This window comes from Synchiropus splendidus, chromosome 17, assembly GCF_027744825.2.
Source record: "Synchiropus splendidus isolate RoL2022-P1 chromosome 17, RoL_Sspl_1.0, whole genome shotgun sequence".
Taxonomy (NCBI): domain Eukaryota; kingdom Metazoa; phylum Chordata; class Actinopteri; order Syngnathiformes; family Callionymidae; genus Synchiropus; species Synchiropus splendidus.
Window position 1 is genome coordinate 3307530 of NC_071350.1, and position 20612 is coordinate 3328141.

The window sequence follows — 20612 nt, forward strand, 5'->3', positions numbered from 1 at the left end:
TGTCTCATTCTGACTGCAAAAAAAAATCAATAAAATTTTGTTTTTATATATGACTATAAATCACATTGTGATGCAGACAAGTGCAATGCTCGGTCGTGACAACTTGGTCAAACACTGCTGCTGTCTTGTGACGGAATCTGAGGTGCTCATTCTGTAAATGTGCATGAGAACAGAGAAAGTATCAGGAGCAATAACAGAGAAGGTTTGCCAGACGGTTTTTGTTTTGCACAGGATGAAGGCTCTGATGCTGCAGAGTGACTAAGAGTCGGACTTGGTTGGCTCCATAACAGTGAATGGTCATATAAAAATAAAGACGAACTGGGTCTCTCATAAGAATTACAAAATGACAAAATATATAAAGCGTGTGGTTTTGACTCTCTTCGTTGCGGTGATTTGTTTACGCTTGGAAAACGTGGGTAATTGTAGCCAGTTTAAGAACCCGTTTGAGGCAGGCCAAAAGATACCTGTACAGCAGCTGAAATGACCACTGCCGAGCACAGACGACACAGATGGTTGCCACTCGTCAGTTGTTCTTTTAAATTGTTTTGCCTGTCATGTCCGTGTTCTTCATGCTTTTATTTTTGTGATTCCCTGTTGTGTCTCGTTTCCGTTTCCTTGTTTCTCCCCAGCTTTCCGAGCAACATGGCTGGCATTCATCTGCTAATCAAGTCTTCATGGATATCAACACCTCTGTGCCAGCTCCTGTCGCCAGATGGTTACTTCGCGTCCCTATTGTAAACTCTCTCACTGCTCCACTCTCCCATTTTGCGTTTCTGAATATTCTACATTTTGTGCGCGCTACTCGATTCGTTTGTGTTCCACGATTATTCTCCGGTGTGCTTTGTAAATCTCATATTTTGTTCCCCGATAGATATCGTTATTTCCTTGTGTGTGTGTGTGTGTTTTCCACCACCATCTGTTGATTGGGCCTCGAGAGTTGATTTCTGAGTGTGTTTGTGTTCGCCCCGTTATTCAGGCTTGATTATAATTCGCCTATTTTCTGTTCAAGATTTTTCCCCTGCCCTTGTGTGTATTTACCGGTCCGTGTTCTGGTTCCGGCGTCCTTGGTTCATCATATCTGTTCGTCTTTGTATGACTTTGGCATTGTTTATTAAATCTTTAAGTTAACCTTGTGTCCGAGCCTCCTGTCAGCCAGTACACATTGCACCTCAGTCTGATCACACAGACAGCCATGACATTTTTTATCGGACTCTACACCTTTCGGGGAGACATGTTCTCTGGCATCTAGCTAATGTAAAACAATTTTGGATTCAACTGAATTCATTACATTACCAGCATTATCCCAAAATATTATTTTTCAATTTCAGATTTATTCAAGTGTCCAGCAACGATGTTTCTGCTGCTCTTTTTGGCAAAGTTAACATGACTACTCCCACTACATAGAGAAACATCAGCAGATGTTGCTGGTGTGCAAGCGTTTGACCACAAGCACAAGGTGATAATGTGCAAGATCAAAAGCAGCTCAATAAAAAGGAAAAGCGAAGTTGGAGGCCACATCAATGCACAGAGTACGAATCATTTAGCTTATATGTTGATGAATCAAGAAAGCAATCGTATACTTGTGTACAAAAAAGAAGAATATGTTTTCAAACAATGACTAAAATGGCCATGTATCAAACCAAGCCAGGTCAAAGGAGACGGAAACACACACACTATAGACTCATCACAGTCCACAGTGCTGCTTGTCAATAGGAAAAGTGAGTCACAGACTCTTCCCTAAATCTTCTTCATAGATTTAATAAGATTTTTGGACAGGAGAATTCCAAGCTGAAAAAGACAACAGCTTTTGAGCATCACTTTTAATCCCATCATCAACAATGACTCAACTACCGGCCTCTGGGACTTTTAAGAAATAACCTTCTTTTTCATAGAGGTCAGTGATGCAGCAAAAAAAAAAAAAAAAAAACAGACTATCGGTAACGCGGTAACGAATGTTTCTGTGATGCATTTTCCATAATTAAATGTCACATCAACAGACATATTGATCTCCAGTTACAAATAGAGCTAAGTAAGGTGGAGATAACATGCTTGTTGGAAACTGTCAAAAAATCATTTGTGCTTTTAGGTGAATTCATAATTTGTGAGGACAGATAAAAAAGTGTAAAATATATAGTGCAAGCTTCTTGCTTCTTAAGTACTGGAGACTGAGCTGGATCATTGTTTCATTGCGACTTTGCACCCAAACCTATCACAGTAGACACAAACTACATTGTTCTGATACGTGTTCCTACACCAGCAAATCAAGCTGGAAGATGCGTCCTCTATGTCAAAACTTTAATGCTTCACACAAGGTAAAGTAATCCGGCAGGTCAATTTGTGAAGCCTCGAGGCATGCTTTGATGGCATAGCTGTTTATATTTGAAGCCTTGCAACTGGTTCAGGAACTGGCTTGCACCGTTCATTTGTGTTATTTTAGTAGCAATGAAACACTGACCTCCATCGTTTCACTCGTTCTCACACAGCAGGAATCTTTGTAGTTGGTTTAGACCTATCCTCCACAATGAGTATGTGTTCACACGGACAGAAGAGTGATGTCACTAACGTGTAACAGAAGCGCTGAGACACAAAAACCTAAAATAGTGAGTGAGGAGGCAGCAGTGCTAACACAGCAAGGGACAACCAGATGCCATCAGCTTCTGGCACCCTGCTGCAAAAGAAGTGTATACTGTGTTTCTCCTCTATTGACTTGTCCATGCAAGTATGGTAGCAGATGAATCATGTCAGTGTGCCTACAACCAGTAACCACCGCAAGACAATGCAACTCGCAGAAAGAAATCCGAAAAATGTAAAATCCCCTTTAAATACTTTTCAGGCTTAGTTCTGCTTGAATGCAGAAACTGGAAACTGTTTTCCTTTTATTGTATTGTATAAGCACCAATTAGACCTAAAACACGGCCTTAATCAGGTTGTTGGCTGTTAAGATTTTCCAAACTTTGGGAGCAAGAGAGATAGGAGTTATCAGGGTTATTTAAGCAGGCTTGATTTACCTGCTGGGAGATATATATTGGAAACTACAACATCAACTAAAAAAAAACATACAAAGCAGCTGTCTTATCATGCAAAATAAAATCTGCTGACTCATGAGCCGACTTGCCACCCCACAGAGGAAACAAAAGCAGCCCAGATGGCTGATATCATCTGACTGCTTACTTTGCTTAAGCTGCTCCTCGAAAGAAAAGAAAAATTACGGAGGGACACATCAGGCGAAATACTTTATTTTTCATGTGTCAAAAAAGATGAAATAACTCAGCCTTCAGTTAATTTGTTTTCAAAACTCTACTAAATACAATAACTTGCAGGAGACAGGCGGCAGAGGGGGAACCCTGTCAAACACAATGGAACTTGTCATCTTGACTTTCTCAGAATGCCACTTTGACTTTAATTACCACCGCAATATGAGCGTGATCTGATAGAGCAGCAGCATCAAAACAGCTAACAAACCAAGCTGAGGTTTCTGAAAGTGTTTCTCACATGATAAACTGTGCTGAATGGCTGTACAAGGGCAAAAGGCATAACCATGCACACAGGCCGTGAAAAACAACCTGAAATTTCCTGACCTGTTCTTCTGTGTCCAAAATGTAAAAACAAAGTGAAAAAATCTGAAACGTTTGAAAGATTATCTTTGTTTATGTTATATGTGTGTGATCCTATCTCGTGCGTTCACGGTCAACATAGGGTGCTAAACACCTCATGCATAAGAATAACTACTGCTCTAACTGAAAATAAATGGCAGGTTAACTCTAACTTCATTTGGTCACAGAGAATTTAAAGATGTGACTTGGTAGACTTGATTGAGAAAAAGGAGAAGATGAGTGGCTAATCCAGCTGTCTAAGTCTGACAGTGTACTACAACCAGTATCAATGCAGCAGTGGTGAGCTCAAGGTCAGACAGTCACTGGTGGATTGTGCTGACAAAGCCACTTAGAGTCGATTCTGTGACGCCAATGATGAGGGACCACCAGAAAAACCAAACAAAAGATATTGATTGAGGAGCTATTGATATTTTTGATGTACTAAGGCGCAACACAGTTGTGCATTCTTTGAGTTTAAAGCGGGATTCCATCCAAAATAATTGCATCCGTTGTTTGCTGTGGACGTAGAAAACCCGGGCTGCTTTGATAAGAGGTCTTGAGAGGTATAGGAGGAAACCCTGCCCTCTTCTACTCCCTTCTCTATCCTGGCTAGCAGACCGTCCTCATTACTGTCAGTCAGCATCAGGTTTAGCAGTGCCAGGCTCCTGCACAGCCCTCTGTCCTCTCTGCTCTGCCAGCATTTGCTTGCCTGACTGCTAGCATTGGTAAGCATTTTAAGAGCTCCTCAATCCTCTTGAAAACCTAATTACTCCATATTGCATCCAAGGAGTTCGACGCGGAAAAGACGAAAGCTGTGCAAAGACGATTCATACATAATTTTGCCTTAAGATTATAAAATAAATTCATAAATGAGCAAAAAATGATGAAGGGATATAAACTATTGGTGTTATAGGTCTGCATAGTCCCATTTCAAATAGATATTTTAACTGCTTAATGTAAATATAATCAAAGAAAATAACACTGTATACACTAGGCTATGTGATGCTAACGTCAGCTAGCATCATGGATTAACACTCAAGCGGGCGCAGACTTCCAACAACCAGCTAATTTCCACCCAAAATATGGTTTGTGTTGTTGTCCTTCCTTATCATTTCCTTATCATTTCCTAAAATTTTCATTTAGATTTGCTACTAACAGGCAAACGAACACTGGACAAATCCCAACCTTCTTGGCAATTAAATAACATATAGTTCAAGATTGCGCACGCACGTAGAAAATCCATAACCTACTGATGATGTCATAATGGACAGCACATTATGTCCACTAAAGTGTGTCCAAATGCCAGATATAGTGGTGATTGGATAATCCTCCATTCATGGCCTGGTGAAGACATTAAAAGACATTTGGACACGCTTTAGTGGACATAATGTGCTGTCCATTATGACATCATGAGAAGGTTCAATGAATAACCAGCCACTCGTTACGTATAAGACTTACTTCATTTTGATGAGATTCATGATGAAAAATAACTTTAAAAAAAGGAACAAAAATGAATAGGCGAGATGCTTTGACCAGCCGGAAACTGGGTCAGTCAGTTGGTGATTGTGTTGGACCACCAAACAAAAAGTCATTCATATGTCGCCGCTTTGGCCCCATTTTGATCTGGAGCAGTTCCACTGAGGCCACAGAAAGCAAAGGAGCACATGGGTCAAGGATTAAAACATATCTACAGCTTCGACGCAGCAAACTTTACCACCAGGGGGGAAAACAACTCCCTTTTTCATCCTTCATCTGAAGGGGCGTTCATTCATTCTAGCTGCTTTATTACTTAATTCAGGGGCTGAGAGGAGGGTGACAGTGAAGAATTGCAATGAACTGCCTTGTCACTTTGACGTCGTTCCTGGTCAAAATATTCCTTTATCTGGTTTCAGTAAAACATCAGTAAATTTTGTGTCAGACATTATAATCAATTTGAACAGTGCATGAGGAGGTGTGCAGAACAGCATATTGAACAACATTCAGAAATGAAAAACAGTTTCCAAAAAAAAAACATCACTAGCCTAACAATGCAATATAGCCTGTAAACCTGTTTATGTTTTCCTTCTTGGTAAGGCACGAATGTACAAAGGACTGGCGGTCAGGACTGTGGGCAGCCATTGATCAAACATCAAGCAGCCCTTCGTGAGAGAGATAAAATACATTATGTGACACAGTGTTTCCATTACCCTCAAATTTGAGCAAAAACTAAATACAGCAAAAAGCTGTTAATGGAATTAATTTATTTTGTCTTGATTGAGAACTCAGCCAACTGACTTTGAAACATTTTTAAATGTTTCAAAATTTTCAAAATTTAGGTGGCAGTTGAAAAAAATGATAGCTCATTTGCATTGATGATAACATATAGATAAATAGATAACACATATACATAAAATAAAAATAACATACAATAATACAGAAAATATGTCAGCAGCAAAAGGGACATCTTAATTCTTAATGTTTTGTCTGTCTGTTCAGATAAATTAGACTCATTAGATACATAGTATACTATACAAATCTAAATTAAGTTGGGTAGAATACGCAGTACGTTTCTGTAACCTAATACTAAGCATGAATTCAGATTGCTTAAAACGTGAGCAAGGTGAGCCACAAGTTTCTTGATGCATTATTTGTGACAGAATACACACTTGACATGAGTCCAAATTCATATTTCAAGTGTACATATGCAACTTTAAAGACAAGGCACTGTACATGTACTTCTATACATGAGTTACGTTGTTTAACTCAACACAGAATTTGATATCCTACATGACAGACAAAAAAGTGTCCCAAAGCAGAATTAACATGTCAAAAATGTGAATCACTAATTTTTTGATTCACTAATAAGAGTACACCAATGAAACAATACACCTTAACAAGAATCATAGTGGTTTCATACATGAGTCGTTACAAAACAGATACACAGAGGGTTACATGATACACCTCAACATTCTTCAGCCTTAATAAAATATGAATCAGAGTGTTTCAATATGTGTGTTATAATATGTACGTAACTTGAAATAAAAGATTGAAAAAATCAATTTGAGTGCACAGCACAAGAAGACTTGCAGGGTATGAGTAATATGGTTTTAAAAACCACATCAATTTACCTGTAGATGACACACAAACTAGACTTGTCGGGAGGATTCCAATATGTGTCATGTGGTGTTCCAGTGGGACTTGAAAGGATGAAGGTCTCATTTCAGACTGCATGTCTGACATTAGCCTTATAACATTCAAAGGAATTGATGGTCTAATACCCCTAACATGCCATTACCCGGTAAGCTCTACCTTCTGAGTACAAACCAAATACTCAACACACTGTGCTATTCAGGCTTCCTTCAAAGGTTTATCGTGGCGCTAACACAATAAAAGTTAAATAAAACTATTGATTTCTAATGAAAAATGCTCTTCTTCCACGTGATAAATATTGTGGTGCGTTCAATGTGGAGCAGAGCACGGATTTTGATAAAGCGCTCTGTTCCACATTAAAGATTTTTGTCCTTGAATATTCTTTCTTTCAGGCTTGTGTAGCTGAGCAGATCGTTGCTGGAGAGGGGAAGGATGGCGCTTTTAATAAACTCGGAGGGACATTCAAAGGGGCTGGCAGCTACGGAGGTTTCATTTTCCCAGCAGTGAGCTGTGTCATTTAAAACAAGAATCATTTTGAGGAGGAGAATATCATAACACTAAATCTAGATCAAATAAACATGCGAGGTGTAAGATGGGACTTACGCGGCCTTGTAATTCAAAAAGAAAGCAAAGATGAGGAAGGCAGAGCGGGTAATGTCAGCGGGTGACTTAGCGAGGATGTCGAATCCACAGACAAAAGAGAAAAATAGACAATTAACAAGAGAGCACGTTGGTTTTGAACCGTTACATAAAACGATAAACCTGAACCTTTTACAACACAAGTGGTTTGGCGTGTGCATGTTTTTCTGTGAGACACCGCGGAAAGCACAAGGGATGGATTTACTCCTTGCAGCATCGCTATTAGAATCCATTAAAATGTACAGCTTGAAAACCCTCGAACCACAATACACCTGAGAGCCTTTCCCTGCAAACAGTTCCCAAGTGGTGTGAACGCACATACTGGTCAATTTGCTGTTTACAGGAAGTGTGTTTAAGAGGGAAAGATGGAGGGAGTAAAACTGAGAGGGGAGCAGGGATAAAGGGAGAGTGGCATGCAAGGACAGAGAGCGAGACAATTAGGGAGGCAGAGAGAAAGAAACTCCAGCTGACAGTCGGCCATGCTGAAAGGAAGTCGCAGTCACAGCTGTCACCAGCAGGCGGAAGATGAGGGACTCTGCTTTGGTATCATTTTAGACCTCCAAATGTGTGCCACCACAATAAACACACACAAACTGTCACAGCTGTCGTATATAGTATACTTGCTTCAGTCAATTGCACAGTCGTGTAGATAGGAATCGTACCAAGAACATGACTCACCTAATACCTGTGACTAATGGGAGGTGACACGCCATCTCTGTTGTTTTAGAGAAGATTAAAAATGGATTTGGTTGTCATCGTTACCGTAAAAAAAAAAAGTTTCGGTTCAGGTTTTGGACACTTTGTTGTGGATAAAGCTCAAGCTTGTAAGGAGATTAAATAATTCATTTCCACTAGTTACACACGGATATTATGACTTACATAAAGTATTTTAAAGGAATCAAACAACTGAATTTGACTAGACGCACTGCTGTAAAAAGCTAACAATACCGAGTTAAAAATCATCTTTCTGTGTGAGCAAAAGGAGCTTCGTTATTCTGCTTCTTCAAAGGAACAAAGGCTGTTCACACATGACACAAGACAAATCCATTTTAAAAAGGTACTCTGGATTAAAAAAAAAAAAAAAAAAACTAAACATGATGCCCGTCGCTCGGTGAGAGGATGCAGCTTCATCCTTTAATTTCAATAACAAGCCATCAGAACTCATTTCCCACTGAAGTGGCCGCAGTCCCACTGGCAATTAAAAGCATGCTGGGACATGCCACGGCTGTGTCTAACTCCGCTGTGAGAAAACAAAAGCTGCGGCAGCAGCGGTAATGACGCCCGCAGTTGAGAGGTAAATCTCCAGCATCCTCGGTGGAAACCATCGCTTTGATTTCTCCTCGTTTACATGTTTCCCTCTGAACCCGAGTGGAAAATATCAAGCTCGGAGACAGCAAAAAAGAGCATCTCTGACAGCTTAACCACTTTCTATAAGCAGACAAGACATGGAAGGTGGGCGTTTTACAAAATAAGGATTCGGTGTTCAAAAGCACAAGTGGCATTTCTGTGAATTATAATATCAGGCTTATTAAGCTGTGGGGAAAGCTTGTGCTGGTTCAAAATCACGCCACACAGTGGCTCTACAGCATCATCTACTTCATTAAACTGACATCATTGCACAAACCCTGATTACCATTGAAGCCCAGGACCATCTCTGAGTCGACACGCAGCAGATAAAAAGTGAATTGTTCTAATACACTTCATGTTCTTATGTAAACTCCAGTTTAACAGATTCTTTCTATTTTCTTCAAGAATTGCTGAGTGATTGTAGCACTGGCCACCAAGCTATGAGTTCAGACACGGCACATGACGTCTGTTTCTGCAAAGATTCTGCTCAGCGTGCTCTTGCTAGGTTGTTTATTAATGTCAATAAAATGCAGGTAACTCTACTTTCATTAGTTCCTTACAGATGCAGCTGAGAATAATGGATATAGAACAATGTGAAAAAATATATTGTGATATTATTTTTATGTATCGTCCCGCTCTAGTCCAAAACAAACTCATATGCAACCCAACTAGATGACAACAAAACCAAATGGAAAAGCTAACACCGCTAATTGTTCTTTTATTTAACCGTTTTCAATCCCGAAAATTTAAAATCTGGGAATAATATAAACAATGATCACTTATAGTAAACACTTTATGATTTTAAGCTAAAACCCACAGCTTAAAACCTTAAAAAAATTCAGTTTTGTCAAAGAGGGTACTGTAAACATATGTAAGCTTGAAGGTCAAACTCATGAAAACTCTGGTTTAATGCAACAGTATGTACTACCTGAAATGTGTTTCAGCCCACAGGTATTGATGGCTAATTTTGCATGGCTCCCATATAAATGCTATGCAAATCTTCACAACAGGATCACACTGCTGTGGCAACAGAGGCCGAAAAGGAATGAAAACTAATAGTTGAAGGCTAAAGGCCATTCAATTTTTTTCTGAGTGTATTACAAAATAAGACAATAGAAAACTGAAGAAAGCATTACTCATAAACACAAAGCTATTTTTGCTTTTCAAAGAAGAAAGGATTAGTGAAATGTTTGTAGTGATGTTTTATATCAGACTCCTTGAAATGAACACTACCCTGTGCTCCGTCCTTGATGCTCCACGAGTACACAACTTTGTAGCCACTGGATTCAAAGAAGGACAATTAACGCAGCATTAAAGTGGTATGAGCAATAAATACTTTTAATGGAGGCCTCTTAACATTGCGTTAAAGGACAGCTTTCCTTTTCCTTTTTAATGTGATGATAATATGTTTGGTCTTGTGTATATTGCTCATTAAGTTAAATTAGGCCACAAATTATATTAAAAGCATCATCAACTGTTTTACCACTCAGATGCTCTGAACAAGATGGATATGCTGCCAGTGTTTGCTTCATCCATCGACTGCAGAGAAGTGAAGTCTTTTTTATTTAGGTTTTATTGATGTTTACCAGCTAAACATATGGGAAAACTTCAACTGGCCACGTCGTCATCTTTTCTGACTACTTCGCCTCTGAAAGAAGGTTTTAGGTTCACTAAGAGTGGAATCTCAGTCCAGTTCAGTCATTGGTGGATTTGGCTGGGGAATGGACAAAAAAAGTGCCCAGGGGACATGAATGACCGGTAAACTCCACTGGCATTTTTTGCTGTCGATTACAGTCTGAGTCACTGGCAGAAGAGTGAACACCGAACCTAAGCAGGATACTACACAGCACTTAATAGTTAAAGTGGCCGCCCTGACGACAACCACACCTCCCTTGCCTACGCCCCTCGAAATTTTAACTTATATGTGTAGGGTTTATATTCAACCTCACAGTTCGACACTAGAACTTTTCATTTTGATGACACTGACAAGGGACCGCAACATATCTGAGCACTCACCATCTCAGGAATCCATAGTTAAATCCCAAAATAAGAACCTGTGAAGTTACAAACACAATGTTCAAGAGAGTGCAAGGTTGACAATCAGTGCTCTGTCTTCTTCGTGTTTGGAGGGAGAGATACCACCCCACTTACAGGACTGGCATGTGTACTACATTGTTTTCAACTATTGTAAAAAGTTGTGTTCCCCAAGTCACACTTATCATTTGGGATATGAGGAATATTTGGATGTCCAAAACGGCTCTATATTACCATTTAAAAATGTACTACACAGCCTATTGATGAGATATTTAGACCAGACTTTATTGTATTGTATTGCACTCAGTGGTTATCAAAGTTTGGACATTTGGACATTTGCTTATGAAAGGTAAAATATCAATATAATAAAACTGTTCTTCCGACTTCATTAATGTAACTGGGTTACATTAATAGTATTTATTGGATTTGAGTACAGTAAGCAGTGAATGCTTTTCACAACAATCAATCAATCGAGTTTATCACAACTTCACACATTGAAAAACGGTTTACTGATCAAATATGCAAGAGAGAATCAATCACCACAGCACTTAAAATGACCACGAGTGGATCTAAAACAGGGGTGTCAAACTGACCCGCAAAAGGGCAGCAGTGGGTGAAAGCACGAACAGGTTAACCAATCAGGTGTCGGCTGAAACAAACAGCACCAGACTGACTACCAACTGATTTCAGTCTGCAGACACCTGACTGGTGAGTAGGTGTCCTCTTCATTGGTTGGAACAAAAGCCTGCACCCACTGTGGCCCTTTGAGGACCGCTTTGACACCTCTGATCTAAAAATACAGAATGAAAAACACACCTCATTATTTCTTACTCTTCCTTGCAATATTATTTTTACCCAAAATAGATGGTGCTGGATTAGTTCCACTTGATACTGGTCAAGGACGCCACAAGTTCAACATCGCACAAGTTAATTAAACGAATCGTAATTAAAACGAAAGAAAAGGAATTATAGCAGCCAATGTGAGTGTAAGCGCAGGGATGAGTGGAGCTGTCATATTTTAATGCAACATTACTGGTTGTTTACTTTAAATAGCTAAAGGGTCCCAAAAGGTTTTCATGAAGGTAGTACGAACATACTGATGGTGAAAGTGCCCTCTACTGTGGGCCTCATCCTCGGATAAGGTAGTTAATAGTACGACTAAGCTGGCATGTAGCGGAGTAGCTGGACTATGACTGGACTGGGTGAGCTTCATGATGGTGAGAGTGTTACACATGCCACGATGTGCTGATCCTCCATATTTAAAGTGGTCACCTCAATCGCTGTTTACAGAGTTCAATATTACAGTCTGAAATAGTCCCTTGCTACCTGTGTCTAAACTCTACGGTCATAAGAACCGGATGGACTGAAGAGCTCAGGCCCCCGTCACAAAGGTGCTACGACCTCAGTATGGCTACTCTCTGCATGTAACCGTAGTCATTGTCTAGTAGTGTTCTAAGTTGATCTTTTGACCATTTCAGCAGCAGCACATTGTATATATATTATTTATATTATACATTATATATATATATGTTGTGATGTCGAAGCAAAAGGAGCAATAGACATTGGATTACCAACTCATTACTGAACTTCAACCCCCTTTGCTTTGATAGACGTCACCATCATCAAGTAGGAAACTATTTAAATGCTTTATACTCAATAATATTAATCATTTCTACTCATACACATGAGAGGAGCGAACCCAGAATCATCTTAACACTGAGGTACATCAGAATCTGTGTGATTCATCTCAGCAGGTGATTTATTAATCTTCCATCCAATTTCCCGGGACATGTCATCTAATAATACAAAAGACCAAAAAATGAATACATTTTGGAAATTATATTCACACATTTGGGTGTAATTGCAGAGGAGGGAAAAGTCTCAGAGTATGCAGGGTGAGAATCAATGGATCAAAAGCTATATGATTCTGTGTCACGGATGGAAAGTGACTAGTGAGAAACTTCCAGCAAATATTGATCTCACAAGCCATTCTTGAGCTCTTCAGCGCCTATTGAATAAAGCAGCGGCTTGCCCCAGTCAGGCTCGATGACAAGGCATAAATGAATGTATAAAACACTTTGCATCACATCACGTCGTTGTTTAATCCTTCCTTACGCTTCTGTCAATCATAACTTAATCCTTGAACATTTGCAAGCTCGTCTGCATCGATACCTTTGACCTGACTTGCCAACACAGCATCCGTCTGCACTGGAGATCTGGAAGTTCGCGGTTGACCTTCCGCTGTGTTTATCTGAAACAGGGATGTGTCTGGCTGCATTTCGTTTGCGTGTTTTCTTTCATCAGCAGCGCCTGTGCTCAACTGAACCTCTGTGCCCTTTCTCTTAATATTCTGGCACAGATGGGTCTGAAAGCAGACATGAGATCGCTAAAAATGTGAACATGATGTTTTGCAGGACACATTTTGTCAGTTATCTTATAGAGTAGCAGATTGAACAATGAATCGCAGCATCACGTTCAGAGCAGTTATTTGAGGTAGGTGACATCGGCATTTGCATTTCTCTACTAAGAGACTGATCTACTGATTTTCATTCAATGCTAAATTCATAGCTGGAGTTGAACAAAAACACACACACTGACACATTAATATCAAACTTTACATTTAAGCACATCCAAATTTGGCTGTGAGACAAATGCTCTCACATTGGTGATACTTTCTTATCGTAGTGATACTGGTCCACAAGTTTTAACACGCAAGCTAACCCTCTAGGGATCAAATATTAACCTTCTATTCTTCTTTTTTGTTTGTTTATTTTGTTTTGTTTTAATGTTTTATGTTAAAGTTGTGTATCAATAGTATTGCTTTGTCAGTATTAAAAATATGCCAGAGAATGTATTATATGTATATATATATATATATATATATAGGAACCATGTTGTTTAACAATCTTCTGGCCAACAATTGAAGGTTTAACAGTTGCTCAAAAATTCAAGCATTTAATTTGCTCTTCCCAGGAGCAAGGAGAATGTTGATAACAGCCAGAATGCAAGTGAAACCGAACAACGGCAGACAGCTCCTCTCTTTTTACAACGCTTGTGTCCATGTTTTGGAGTGCTGCCAGTAAACGCCTGCTGATTTGAGTTGTTTTTCATGTGATCCTGTCATCTTGGTGCAAACACCTTCGCTTGTTTACAGTGAAATGTCCTCTGTGTTCACCTTCACTTCCTTTCCCTTTTCTGAATTGTGCGCCACACATAATGTTGGCGCTTGTCACGCCGCAGTGTATGGGTGGTGTGGGGTCACAGTGAGGGTTACTCATGAGGTCGCTGTTAGCCATGACAAAATTAACACTGATTGGTCTCATCACGTTCCATTCCGCAAGGTCCGGGCGATGGAGGCACCTGCCAAGCCGGGCCTCTTTAAACGACAGCAAAGCATATTTAACAGCTGCATAAGCAGCCTGGGCAGCAGAGTGTGGCGAGGAAATGGGACAAAAGGAAGAAATTGCCAAACAAGAGCAGGAGAGCGGGTGAGAAAGAGCCTGAGAATGGGACAGTTTCTGAGGTCTTAAATCAATTAAACACATGGGGACAAACATACTTACACACAGTGCTCTGGCTAAAGTCTGCTGCTTTAAAATTAATATCATTTCAGACCCAACACCACCATGCTTTCGCCGCAATCCATTTGCATTAGAGCCACAAAGGAACTGGGGATACCGCAATCATGCTCATCAAAATAATCCCATTGGTTCAATACTTCAGGTTTTCATCGGCAAGTAAACTGGTTCCTCTCATTTAGTTATTGCCTTGTTTTGAGACTCTTTCATTTAAAAACACCCAAGACAACCATCATTCCATCCACGTCAATATACTGTGTTCTGTGGGTGTCTTCATTGTTTAACTTATGTGTGGTCAGTTCGAGCTTGTAGCTCAGGGATGGGACCAGATCTTGACAGACGTGGTGTGCTGTGGGCAACTCAGTCGATGCCAGATTTCTATCCTCAGAGAAAAAAATCCATAAATAGTTCAAAAACCCTCATTATTCCGCAATTCATTATTATTCATTAACGCATGCCGTCTTCTGTTCAACAAGACTCACCCAACACGCTTTATGTCCACCACACACAAATCCAGTAAGACATCGTCACCCCAGTTATTTTCAGTAGTACAGAAAATTCTGACAGCCCTGAACGCACCATCCACACACATCCGAGATACATAGATCATCGTTTTACCAGCTCCAGCAGGTGGCATAACCAGCTTGGTCTATGATCTATGATCCATGAAAAAGGATAAATATTTACAGAAGTAAAAATTAAAAAATTACATTTAGTACAACTGTAGTTAGCCTGTGTCACAGATGTTTTTTCCGTAGCCTAATTTTAACTTTGTCCCATTGGTGGACACTTTCCAACACACACCTGCTTTATTAATTTAACAACGCTTGTGGTATTTTCTTTGTCACATACATCTAGTCATTATTAACCATACTTTTGTTTTTAGCTAAGAAGTGTATTCTGCAGCGATGGTCTACACAACAGACACCTAATATTGACCTGTGGGTCTCCCAAATTTCTTTTTGTCCAAATGCCTTTTTTTCCGCTTGAGAAATTCCCAAACGAGTGGCAACCTTTGAAGTGCTTTTTGGTCAGACTTCTATTGGGTCATTTTTGCTAACAGTTTTTGCCCAATCACCTCTCAAAAAAAATTGACATTGTTGGGTATACCGGATTAGTACGTCACAGTACACTGACGCGTTTGTATCTTCGCGTCAGCTAACAGATGCTTGTTATTTCCAGTAACATGAACTTCTGTTGTCATTGTTGTTGAACATTCCTTTTCTTCTGCAGTTATTATTGCAAGCAGGGAACAGTTTTGGTCATGCGGCCGCCGCAATGACATAGCATTGCGGGAATCCCTACATACTGGCATAACAGATTGGATTTTTTTCTGTGATGTAATGCCTAACGGAATCAAATCATTTTGTTTTATTGCATATAGACGCAATAAAACAGTGTTTATGCCACTTTCGGGCAAGATAGTTTATGGAAGAGAGTTCCGGCACAATTCAGAACCGTTAAATTATGTATGTGAATTGTATGTATCGCATCATTTAAAAAAATTATAATCATTTTATAAATTGTAAAATGTGAAGCTCTCAGCAGCATCCGTAAATCACCACAGACTTTTAAAGTCTGCGCTTCCAATTTCTCAGTTGATACCTGAACCACTCTTCAACAAAGCCTCTTTCGGATCCACTGGGAAGCAGAAAATGTCTTATTGATTTCAAACTGGTTTGGTTCTGGTGGGAAAAAAAACCCTGATGGTGATGCTCAATACCATGACACAGCTTCAGGCTTGACATGAGTTGTGGGGTCACAGGCAGTAGGGGGTTACATGTGTATTAGGGGGCACATCAACAAAGCCCTAGAATCCGCCACAGTACCATCTGCACAGGCTGAATAATTTAATTGCCGATAGAATTTCTCAAGACTAGTAATCACGGGTGCTGAGAGCTAAAGAAAAAGATAATGCTCAGCGAGAAGAGTCATCGCGTTAATCAGCCGTTGTTTCACTGCTAATTGTGACAACTCTGGCATTCATGCGGCCCATAGACATTTCTGAATGTCATTCAATCACGCTCAACAGCAATAACTACAGGAAACTCAACCATAATTCAGCCAGAGAAATCGCAGACAAATCAAAAGGAATTTCATCAGCTCATACGACAAAAGAACAAAACCTTCTTATTTTGCAAAACGCATGCTGCAGTGGGTTTATCTGAGCACATTTTCTAGATGACGAGGGACCAAATGCAAATATGAGTGTAACCCAATAAAAGCAGTGAACAGTGACAAGGATATAAAAAAGTGTCGGAGGAAAAACAAAATAATCTCATTCAGACTGAAAATTCCCTTGAAGTCTAATATATCCAGCTTTAATTGCTTGGTGAAACAGCGAAGACAAGGTGAGAACAATAGACTCCATATTTCTCCATAAAAACACGCATTACAAACAGACACCAGCCACCTCCTCTCCTCCACTGCGCCAGTGCAGAAAAGGTACTGACATGTGACACAGTCATTTCCTCCAAGCAGAGTTGGTGACCAATTTATTCTTACCTTAGGCTGGGCGCGACGAGGAAAGGCAACCTTAGGATCAATCTGTAAATAAGAAAACAATAGTTACTGGCAGCTCAATAAAGGGCTTGTGCACAGTTTGCTCACTTTGATCTGGTTCAAATATTTTTCACAAATCTGCCTCTCTGTCAGATTGCGAATTTACTGCAACAGACAAGAGATTTGAAGCAGACTGCTTTCGAACTTTTGCTATTAAAACAATAAGAAACAGTACGTTTCCACACCAGAAACTGAAGTTAAAGATACAGAAGCCAGATTACAAATGGCTACTAAAATGATACATGGAATCCACTGATTTTGGATTTTTCTACAGCGTGGACCGCACCTCTGCATGCTGCAGCTTTTAACCAGCACAGCTTAGGTGTGTACAAAAAAAAACTATTTTCTTCTTAAATGTCGTGGGTGCTACATATACTCAGGTGAACTCTATAGTCTGGAAATTACAGTAATAATAAAATTAGCTGGCACATGATTATGTTTTTAAATACAATAAAAAGTACAATTAATTTTGTTATGTGTTTACAGAAGCACTATGGTACTACATAAATAATATGTGTATTTACAAATGGGAAGACTTTTTTTTTGACCACCAAACATTTTGAATTTCTGTGTTCTCTGAATTGTACCAACAATGGGTTTCTTTTTAAACTGCATTCTAAATGAAAAACTGCAACAAATAAATAAATAAAAAATAAATAAATGAAAAAAAAATCAACTGAAAAAGCATACTAATGTGTCCCACGATTTGTCAGTTCAATTGGACTAATGAAAATAAACATTAATAATCATTGGAATATAAGACGAAGACGTCCATGATTGACTGTCAAGTATGGAGGGCTACTGTGGTGACCCATACGCACCAAACACAACATGTGATTTTCCAACTTTGCCTAAAACTGCTGTCTTTAATGTCAGACACCCACACATGGGAATCATTGAGACTTTCAACAATTCAGAATAAATAAATAAAATAAAGTGGCCCAATATTCTGTAATAGTTGGAAAATCATGCGCAAACACATTAACAGTTGTTCATAAACTCTTCTAAAAATGTGGCAGCCCTCCAACCAACCATAAAAGCCAAGAATGTTGACAGAAAATATGCTCAGCTGAATGAGTCCATCATGACAGCCACAATGTAGGATCCACTTCTGCTCACTGCTTGAGCCTGCAAAGACTAGTTCATTCTGATGCTTTCTAAAAGTAGGCCAAATCTACTGACCTTGTAACTTTTTGGTGGCGACTCTCAATTGACGAAGCTCTGTGACACTTTCTAGGCACTGCACTGCACCACACTACACCCGCCTGACTTGCCAAAGGAATTTACAAAACAACATACAGTATGCTTCAATGACTGCTGTAGAAGAATGCATTCCAAAAAAATATTGCGGCTGCCAAATCATCTGATGGCTTTGCCAGGATTAAAAAAAGAGAATAATTAAATAACTTTGTGAAGGCCAGCCACACCATCGCTCTGCTGGTCATAGTCATCGCTTCGAGTTTAGGCCGGGATGACTGATTGAATATGACAGGGAGAAAATGAGAATCTGAGGCCTGTGACGCCTCCAGATATTGCCAAATAGCAAGCAGGATGCAACTGATCGGCCTGATTCTCCGTCTTTGGCTTGTTAGGTCATTAGCCACATTTTCCTGGTTAATCTGGTGGGTATGACGGTAGGTTATGGTGGGGGGTCTCATCAAGGGGGCTGCTGCAATCAAACTGGAGTAAGATCAGATAGGTCACGCCAAACATCAGCAACAAAGAGAACGCAGAATATTCTTTGGTTGAAGTTTCAGTGATGCAAATACGTTTCAGTCATGCAAATTATTTGAAAGAAGTTGCTGAGTTGAATTACGCAAGCGCATATATGAGTACAGACACTCCAACCTTTTAATTTTGATCCTCAGATTTACTTCAGAGTGCATTGTACACTATTTATTTTGCAAACATCTTCTCCCCTTTCAACAAGATTTCATCTTCCACTCAATGCTGCAGGAAAGAACCCCAACACAGTGGTGGAAAGATGAAAGCCATTCACTTCTGAGTGGAAGGACATTTATAAGCAACTGCAATTTTGTTCCTGCTTAAACAAACGATAATTATGCAGCTTTTGCTTACCTTGGAAATATGACAATTCATACCTCGGCACCCATCAATGTCAGTAAGGAGTGGGAAATTCTGTGACCATTGGGTTTTAATGTTTATGATCACCACCATTGTTTATTTTTTGTGTGTTCTGTACGCCACTTTTTGACTGTCTTGCTGACATGACAGAAACCGTCATTACCTCTTATAAAGAAAGACGTTGATATGAAACCTGCTCATGTCAGACAATTAATACCGTCCAAGTACCCTGGCCAAAGGCAAGGGCCAGCTATTAGGATTAATCGTGTGATTTGACTTGTATCTCATATTTTGTATCTCATATCAGAAAAAGACAGTGTTGCAGTTACTTGGAGGAATTCATTGACTAATTTTTGCAGTTAACTTACTTTGTTTCTTGCAGTTCAGTTAGAACCTCCATGGTTTTATGCTGCAATGTTAAATGGCATTGTACAAAATATAATGTCTCTGGACCGCCAATGTCACTTCAAAGTACCATGAATTTAGAATCATTTGTAGTTTGTGAGTTTTGCAATTTGCAAGTCACACTGTCCATTTACTGATTGTTTATTTACATATAACAAAATATTACACAACAAAATATAAAACAAAATCTGTGTGTGTGTGTGTATATATATATATATATATATATATATATATATATATATATATATATATATATATATATATATATATATATATATATATATATATATGTTCTGAACATTTTGAACAGGCAATTGATACGGTGTTTTGACTAAGAACTTTAACTTCCTAAAACATATTTTGCATGAACTTGCTGCAGATTTTCCATTCTTGTTCTACTCTCGTGAGGTAGTAAAAGTAACTGATTCAGAACAGATGCATGTACAAGAGCAGAATGCATCCCATCCTGCTGAGGAAAACAATGAAAAGGAAAGAGGAAAAAATGGGACCACAAATGGAGAATAGACACCATCTGCACGGATCAATTAAGCCAATGGGAGCAACTGTGTTTTAATGTGTTTGAAAGGGAAACCATGATGCGCCATGTCATCGAGTCGTCTCCGTCAGTCTCACTTATTAACATTATTGTTCCAAATCGGGTCAAAATGAGAAATGAATTCAATAACACCTGGCTATGGCACCCTCTCGCTTGTAATGAATTTCATTTAAAGATTTGTTTTAGCACTTAGCTGGAGGCATAGGCAATTTAAACTCAATTATTCTGTGGGCCGGTTTGAGCAAAGACAACATGTTTTGCCTGGGAAAAACGAAATCCATTATCGTCAAACACGTCTTACCATTTAAACCCATATAAGTCATGTTTTCAACGATGCTACAATTTTTTTTTTAAACCTACTTCCCTGCAGGGAATTCATATATTCCCCCTCCAGAATGTAGCAGGCCTCATTTGAGATTGTTGCCGAGGAGAAAATTAAATGGGTTAAAGCGGGATGTCTTTCTAATTGTGACTCATGATTTGCTTGTGCAGAGTTTTAGTTAAAGTCCCAACAAGGTAATACAGTGGCTTAAAAAAGTCTTCATACCCCTTGAACTTTCCCACATTTTGTCACGTTCCGACCACAAACATAAATATATTTTATTGGCATCTCAGATGAAAGATCAACATAAAGCGACATACAATTGTGAAGTAGAAGGAAAATTATACATGACTTTCATTTTT

At 39.3% G+C, this 20612-nt stretch overlaps 1 protein-coding gene across 11 annotated transcripts in view; it reads right to left on the minus strand.

Annotated features, from left to right (window-relative positions):
- The window catches only part of msi2b (musashi RNA-binding protein 2b), a 340308-nt gene that overhangs the window by 301525 nt on the left and 18171 nt on the right, over nt 1-20612 (minus strand). For all 11 annotated transcript variants that reach the window (XM_053847946.1, XM_053847947.1, XM_053847941.1 and 8 more), the window contains exon 5: nt 16826-16867. In XM_053847946.1, coding sequence (XP_053703921.1) covers nt 16826-16867 — 42 coding nt within the window. The remainder of the gene's footprint in view (nt 1-16825; nt 16868-20612) is intronic.